Raw genomic sequence first — 8602 nt, forward strand, 5'->3', positions numbered from 1 at the left:
TCAGAGAATTGCTCCATAGAGAGATTAATACTCAGAGATAAAAATTTCCTTTCACTATCCTTTACATTATCAACGTTGAGAATTCTCCGTGTATTATCAGTTCTTATTTGGAGACTTCACATCTCCATGGAGTGACTAAGATGTGTTGGTGTGGTACCTAAGAACATATAATACTGAGGTATACCTCTGAGAAAATACTATCTTGTTGATTTTCTCAAAGAACCAACTCCTGGTTTGTTGATTCTTTGCATAGTTCCTTTTGTTTCTACTTGGGTGATTTCAGCTCTCAGTTTGATTATTTTCTGCCACATACTCAACTTGGGTGCATTTACTTCTTTTTGTTCTAGAGTTTTCAGATGTCCTGTCAAGCTGTTAGTGTGTGCTCTCTCCAGTTTCTTTTTTGAGGCACTCATAGCTATTAGTTTTCCTCTTAGCACTGCTTTCATGTATCCCAAAAGTTTAGGTATGTTGTGCCTTCATTTTCATTAAATTCTAAGAAGTCTTAATTTCTTTCTTTCTTTCTTCCTTGACCCAGTTATCATTGAGTAGAGTGTTGTTCAGCTTCCATGTGTATGTGGGCTGTTGTTTTTGCTGTTACTGAAGACCAGCCTTAGTCAGTGGTGATCTGATAGGATACATGAGATTATTTTAATCTTATTGTATCTGTATAATCAATCTTGTTTTGTGACCAATTATATGGTCAATTTTGGAGAAGGTATCATGAAGTGCTGAGAAGAAGATAAATTCTTTTGTTTGAGAATGAAATGTTCTATAGATATCTGTTAAATCCATTTGGTTCATAACTTCTGTTAGTTTCATTGTGTCTCTGTTTATTTTCTGTTTCCATGATCTGTCCATTGATAAGATTGGGATGTTGAAGTCTCCAACTATGTGTGTGGTGCAATGTTCTTTTGATCTTTAAAAAAGTTTGTTTAGGGGCTGGGGATTTAGCTCAGTGGTAGAGCGCTTACCTAGGAAGCGCAAGGCCCTGGGTTCGGTCCCCAGCTCCGAAAAAAAGAACCAAAAAAAAAAGTTTGTTTAATTCATGTATGTAGATATGTATGTGTTTAGTATATATGAATGTTCCCTTAGCATGTACAGCAGCATGCCAGAAGAGGACATCAGACCCTTCTATAGATGGTCATTAGCCAGGTGGTTGTTGGGAAATGAAATCAGGATCTCTGGAAGAGTAGTCAATGCTCTTAGCCTCTGAGCCATTGTTTTAGCCCCCAAGAGATTATAATTTTTAATACCCACATGTTCTCTTATTGTAGATATTTCAAGTTAACCACTCTAATTACTCTAGAGAGTACTATTATTTAGAATAGCTCTATGACCTCAGATTTGAAAACTTCCTCTAGGAAAATCTTTCAGACCCAGGGTGGTAGTTTTTCAATAGATTTGGGATTAGATTCTGTCATACACCAGCACTCCCTGTATCAGGACCAAGTAAGACTCACAGCCCAGACGATGCCCCAGCCTCAGCATGTTTGGGAGATGCCCATGGAGTTCATTTATTAGGAAAAGAACTCCGAGGATACAGAAACTACTTTTTCCTTTATTTTTTTACTAGGCTCACTGCTCTGTGTTTATACATTTTGCTCCTTCTATTGCTACAGGTGAGAGTGGGGAAGCTTCTAAGGGGTGAGTTCTTCAATCAGTCTATGATTTTTTCAAATAGTTAGAGGCTTTCATTTGCACTTTTGTTTCTATGGGTCTCTGGAGAGAAGAGGTGATCTTCATGAACCTTATTCTGAGGCTTTTCTGGGTATGGTTAAGTCTTGATTAAAGGTACCAGAGTAACTACAAAGAGTGTGGATAGCCACTGTCTGTCAGTGGCTCTGGAAGCTAAGTTCTATGTTATCCTCTTCCTCCTTGACTCAGTGTGTCTTTTTCTTTCACTATTTGAATTTGGTCGTTGAAAGGCGACAGGGATGTGTACTTGAGGTTCTGGTCCTAGAGATACTGGTAGGAGATCCAGTTTCCCTGATGCTCAGAGAATCTGTATGTCTGCTGATGTTGGTGAACAGGCTGCAGCCCTGCCCTTGTCCTTGGACAAACTCAACGCCCATTCTTCTCTGAGATGTGGCGGACAATCTATTAGTTCTACATAACTGGCAATCTATCCTGGTGTCCGAAAGTCAAGATTTCTCCATCCTCTGATTCAGATTCCTCCTCTTCTTGAACATCGTTCTCGTAGAATCAGCAAGTTAATGTGGTAGTGCTAGCCTGAGCTTCCTTATGTTTTTACTCAACTTATTTCTATTAAACCGTATGTGCAGGGAATCTTGAAATTCAAATTGTGTTATTAAATTATAGATGTTTCAGAATTCTAAAACAGTAGTGCAGCCTAGAATCATGTAAAAAAAAAGTTAAACTACTCTTAAAATTATATTAAGAAATATTTGTATTGTCCTTTTATAGACAATAAAAAACTAATGATCAAAAAACCTTAGATAGCATTTACGTAGACTCTAACTACATTAGAAAAATCCAAAGGGGCCAGAATGTTCCTGCAAAGCCTAAAGAATTAGAGAATTGGAGAGAATTTTTTTAGCAGAGGCTTTTATAAAATGTAAAGGAAATGTAGTATTTTTTCACTGTGGATATTGTCTGAAGATAAGAATTAAAGAATTAACAACCTTCCTTTAAAATGCTTAGGATTGTATATATATATATATATATATATATATATATATATATATATATATATATATGCCTATGTGCATTTAATGAACAAAGACTCTAAATGTCTCTGGAATATTTACTCTGTATAAATTTTTGTTGAGACATTTCTTTGCTGACTAATTAATCATCCTACTATGAATTAGTTAATAACATGAGTTTTCTGGCTTATGGAAAATGCTATTTTTAGGATTGACCTAACTCTTTTTTTTTTATTAACTTGAGTATTTCTTATATACATTTCGAGTGTTATTCCCTTTCCCGGTTTCCGGGCAAACATCCCCCTCCCCCCTCCCCTTCCGTATGGGTGTTCCCCTCCCAACCCTCCCCCCATTGCCGCCCTCCCCAACACAATCTAGTTCACTGGGGGTTCAGTCTTAGCAGGACCCAGGGCTTCCCCTTCCACTGGTGCTCTTACTAGGATATTCATTGCTACCTATGGGGTCAGAGTCCAGGGTCAGTCCATGTATAGTCTTTAGGTAGTGGCTTAGTCCCTGGAAGCTCTGGTTGCTTGGCATTGTTGTACTTTTGGGGTCTCGAGCCCCTTCAAGCTCTTCCAGTTCTTTCTCTGATTCCTTCAACGGGGGTCCTATTCTCAGTTCAGTGGTTTGCTGCTGGCATTCGCCTCTGTATTTGCTGTATTCTGGCTGTGTCTCTCAGGAGCAATCTACCTCCGGCTCCTGTCGGTCTGCACTTCTTTGCTTCATCCATCTTGTCTAATTGGGTGGCTCTATATGTATGGGCCACATGTGGGGCAGGCTCTGAATGGGTGTTCCTTCAGTCTCTGTTTTAATCTTTGCCTCTCCCTTCCCTGCCAAGGGTATTCTTTTTCCTCATTTAAAGAAGGAGTGAAGCATTCACCTTTTGATCATCCGTCTTGAGTTTCGTTTGTTCTAGGGATCTAGGGTAATTCAAGCATTTGGGCTAATAGCCACTTATCAATGAGTGCATACCATGTATGTCTTTCTGTGATTGGGTTAGCTCACTCAGGATGATATTTTCCAGTTCCAACCATTTGCCTACGAATTTCACAAACTCGTTGTTTTTGATAGCTGAGTAATATTCCATTGTGTAGATGTACCACATTTTCTGTATCCATTCCTCTGTTGAAGGGCATCTGGGTTCTTTCCAGTTTCTGGCTATTATAAATAAGGCTGCAATGAACATAGTGGAGCACGTGTCTCTTTTATATGTTGAGGCATCTTTTGGGTATATGCCCAAGAGAGGTATAGCTGGATCCTCAGGCAGTTCAATGTCCAATTTTCTGAGGAACCTCCAGACTGATTTCCAGAATGGTTTTACCAGTCTGCAATCCCACCAACAATGGAGGAGTGTTCCTCTTTCTCCACATCCTCGCCAGCATCTGCTGTCACCTGAGTTTTTGATCTTAGCCATTCTCACTGGTGTGAGGTGAAATCTCAGGGTTGTTTTGATTTGCATTTCCCTTATGACTAAAGATGTTGAACATTTCTTTAGGTGTTTCTCAGCCATTCGGCATTCCTCAGCTGTGAATTCTTTGTTTAGCTCTGAACCCCATTTTTAATAGGGTTATTTGTTTCCCTGCGAGGATTGACCTAACTCTTAAGCAGCCTTTTATGACTTCAGGGCTAATCAAATATGTGGTTTCTCTGCTTTTGCAGAACTCTATCACTATTTTCATTCTGAGTTTATATTTTCTGTATTCTAATTCATTCATGCAAGAAGGCCCCAGAGAGAGAAAGAGTTAAACTGTCAGAAACCATCAGGTTTTGGTCCCAAAAATAGAGAAGAAGAGGAGGAGGAGGAGGAGGAGGAGGAGGAGGAGGAGGAGGAGGAGGAGGAGGAGGAGGAGGAGGAGGAGGAAGAGTTTAAATTGCCAGAAGTCATCAGTTTTTGGTGCCTTCTTTGATTATCTCAATGTCAGAGCTGGTCTTTGATACATTCATGTTTTACTTAATAGATTCAATAATTTTGAATTCTTATTTTATCTCTTTGGATAGAAATTATAGGCTTAATTGGAAAATAAATAAATTAATACACTTTAATCATAAAAGAGTACCATTTTCCCTGATTCCCTAGAATCCCACTTCCCAAGGGTCACCACTGCTAACCAAATGTTCTCTGTAGATTGACCAGACCTGAACACAACTGTTTTGTTGTAGCCTGATAATAATTTTCCAAGTTTCCATAATGTAGTTATTTAATCTTTTAGTTCTAACTTTGGAAGAAAGCTTCTGATTTCAACCTTTATAAAAATATTAATTTCTCTGAATTGCCACACCAGAGCAGTGTTTAAACAGTATGTTTTATCACAGTCAAATTAGTAAATTAAATGATCACCTAATCTAAATTTATAACTGCTGGAATCTTACTATTTGGCTCTTACAGTTTTGTTTTGTGGTCTTCCAAATTTTTATAGACCTTAAACTACTCATATTAAAGCAGAGTTTGAAAAATAGAGAGAACACTGGTTAAATAAGACCTCCTTTGCTGGTCATTACATGTACAATGAGGTCTTCAGTTCTGCCTTACTGCTCTTAACCATGACTGAGAATTTTTCTGTTAACATACTTCTGCTCTCAAGGGATCAATAGAAACTAAGGAATGCAAAAGGGGAAAGCAAATGATGAAAATAATCCTCATCCCATGCCAAACACAGTGAATCAGCCTCACTCATGGCACACTTGCACCTGTTTTCCTCATGTTGCAATAACAACAGTATCTAGACCATAATCCTGTTGTTGTTGTCATTGTTACTGATTGTTTTGGCACAGGATCTCACTATGAAGACTTGGCGTGGAATTTATTACTTAAACCAGGCTAGCCTTGGATTCACAGAGATCCATAAGCCTCTGTTTCTCAAGTGTTGGGATTGTAAACATGTGTGCCTGTTAAGTATAATCCTATTATTACATTGAGGTGTTCTATAATATGGTGAACAACTCATTATTGTCCTTAATTCTTTAAATCCTATATTTTATGAACCTTTATATCAACATTACTAGATAAGTATAATTTAAGTTATTTGAGTTACTACTTTACAAAACTGAGTAAAGCAAATTAGTTAATTTGCTGTTGACTACACATGAACTACATAAACTAGGATTGAAACTCTTATTTATATTTTTATTATTTATTTATTTGTATGTGTGTATGTGTGTTTGGGTGTTTGTGTGTGTGTGTGTGTGTGTGTGTGTGTGTGTGTGTGTGTGTGTGTGTGTGTTTACTACATGTATGAGAATGTCCAGGGAAGCCGGAAAGGGTTCCAGTTCTGTTGGATCTGGTGTTACAGGTAGTTGTAAACCAGAGCTTCCAGGGACTAAGCCACTACCTAAAGACTATACATGGACTGACCCTGGACTCTGACCTCATAAGTAGCAATGAATATCCTAGTAAGAGCACCAGTGGAAAGGGAAGCCCTGGGTCCTGCTAAGACTGAACCCCCAGTGAACTAGATTGTTGGGGGGAGGGCGGCAATGGGGGGAGGATGGGGAGGGGAAGACCCATAAAGAAGGGGAGGGGGGAGGGGGATGTTTGCCCGGAAATCGGGAAAGGGAATAACACTCGAAATGTATATAAGAAATACTCAAGTTAATAAAAAAAAAGAAATGTAAATAAGAAATACTCAATAAAGAAAAAAAGCCTGTGGGAATAATAAAAAAAATGATAATGTGAGTGCTGGGGTTTGAACTCATGTCCATTGATTGAGCAGAAAGACTAGAGAAGCCAGGATTTAAACAAAGCAATAGAGGTGTAGAGACCTAATACTAGTTAAAGAGTTATTCTGCTTTCCAGCAACTAGTAGCTGTTTGTGGTCATTAGATACTCACTATAGTAGAAATGCCTGTAAAATAAATGCACACACACACAAACACATCCAGTCACATATCATGTAAAAATTTAAGTGACATGACATATAAAAAAGTGAAAACATTTGCTTTTTACTTAATATTTCATACAATTATCTTCCTGTAATAGTTGGAAATTGCATCATTTAAATTTGTACCCAAGAGGCAAAACATCATATCAGATTTTTTTTTGGTTGGTTTAGTAGACATTTTGATTCATACTCTATGTATAACTTTACCTATTTTTGCAAATGGTTTTAATCTTGTTATATTTTCTATGGAGTTTTGTGTATTTGTTACTGATTTTTATTATCAATTAAGAATAATCCAAATTTCTCTTGGGTATATTTGCAAATACTTTAAATTTTTGGTTTTTGAAATAGGTTTCTTTTTGTAACTTTGGCTGTCCTATAACATTTTAACTGATGTATTCTTTATTTGACAAAATGAGGACAATGATCAGAATCACAGAATACAATTCCTCCCTACGTTTTCAATCTTGGCAAAATGGTTCTTGAGAATGATCTTATAGATACAATTAATGAGCAAGATTATTAAATGTTATAAAGGTCACAGCATAAGATATAGCTAGTTAAAGTCATATCAGACTTCCTACAGACTTTTCAGAATGGAGTTGCTGAACCAGATGAGGTTTGGTCATGTAGTATATTAAGACTGATTGTTTCTGACTGGTGTTGCTAAAATATTAATGTAATGAAAAAATACGCTTTGGTTTTAAATTATTATAATTAGTGGAGAAAACAAAATTTTAGTATTTTAGAATATAGAAACTATGAACAGAAAGAAATCAGTGGCCTGTTTCTATGATTGACAAAAGTATAAATTGCTCCCACTGTTCTGCAATGACTGATATATGTGTTACTTTCTACTTGACACTCTTCTACAGATATAAACAACCATTCATGGGTGAAGAGAACGGAACTTCTGTGACAGAATTCATCTTCCTGGGCCTCTCACAGGATCCACAGACCCAAGTCCTGCTCTTCTTCCTCTTCCTCCTCATCTACCTGCTCACTGTGCTGGGAAACCTGCTGATCGTCGTGCTCATCCACTCAGACCCCAGACTCCACACCCCCATGTACTTTTTCCTTAGAAACCTGTCCTTTGCTGATCTCTGCTTCTCTACTACCACAGTGCCCCAGGTGCTTGTGCACTTCCTGGTGAAGAGGAAGACCATTTCTTTTGCTGGATGCTCCACACAGATAGTCGTGTTGCTTCTGGTAGGATGCACAGAGTGTGCGCTGCTAGCAGTGATGTCCTATGACCGCTATGTGGCTGTCTGCAAGCCTCTGCACTACTCCACCATCATGACACACTGGGTATGTGTCCAGCTGGCTGCAGGGTCCTGGGCCAGTGGTGCGTTTGTGTCCTTGGTGGATACCACATTCACATTGCGTCTTCCTTACCGAGGAAATAATGTCATTAACCACTTTTTCTGTGAGCCTCCTGCCCTCCTGAAGCTGGCTTCAGCAGATACCTACAGCACAGAAATGGCCATCTTTGCAATGGGCGTGGTAATCCTCCTAGCACCTGTCTCCCTCATCCTCACCTCCTACTGGAACATTGTCTCTACTGTGATCCAGATGCAGTCAGGGGAGGGTAGGCTCAAGGTCTTCTCTACCTGTGGCTCCCACCTCATTGTCGTTGTTCTCTTCTATGGCTCAGGAATATTTGCCTACATGAGGCCCAACTCCAAGATAATGAATGAAAAGGATAAAATGATTTCAGTGTTCTACTCAGCAGTGACCCCGATGCTGAACCCCATTATTTACAGCCTGAGAAACAAGGATGTCAAGGGGGCTCTCAGGAGAATAACTACAAAATAACATGTTTGGAGTATGTCATGATTTAGATAACCATTGTATGAGTAGAAAAAAAGTTTCTGTTGTTTTGGTTTTGTGCTTTTAAAATAATGTTTTCCTTCCTTTACTCTTTTCTTTTAGTTCCTTTATTTTCCTATATTTATCTCTGCTTGATAGCTCTGTGAAAGAAATTAACGTTAAAAAAATTATCAGTTAAAAGAAATTAGTGAAGAGATGTGGGCATAAGCAGGGAGGAAAAAAGAAAGG

At 38.4% G+C, this 8602-nt stretch overlaps 1 protein-coding gene across 1 annotated transcript; it reads left to right on the plus strand.

Moving 5' to 3' along the window:
* Positions 1 to 7435: 7435 nt before the first annotated feature.
* On the plus strand, positions 7436 to 8359 carry Olr220 (olfactory receptor 220). Its single transcript, NM_001000552.2, has one exon. The coding sequence runs from the start codon at positions 7436 to 7438 to the stop codon at positions 8357 to 8359; it is 924 nt and encodes a 307-aa protein (NP_001000552.2).
* The last annotated feature ends 243 nt before the right edge of the window (positions 8360 to 8602 follow it).

This window comes from Rattus norvegicus, chromosome 1, assembly GCF_036323735.1.
Source record: "Rattus norvegicus strain BN/NHsdMcwi chromosome 1, GRCr8, whole genome shotgun sequence".
In the NCBI taxonomy this organism is placed as follows: Eukaryota; Metazoa; Chordata; class Mammalia; order Rodentia; family Muridae; genus Rattus; species Rattus norvegicus.

Excerpts from the sequence above, each read along its gene's own strand:
- Olr220 (NM_001000552.2), top strand. The coding sequence starts at position 7,436 with ATGGGTGAAGAGAACGGAACTTCTGTGACAGAATTCATCTTCCTGGGC.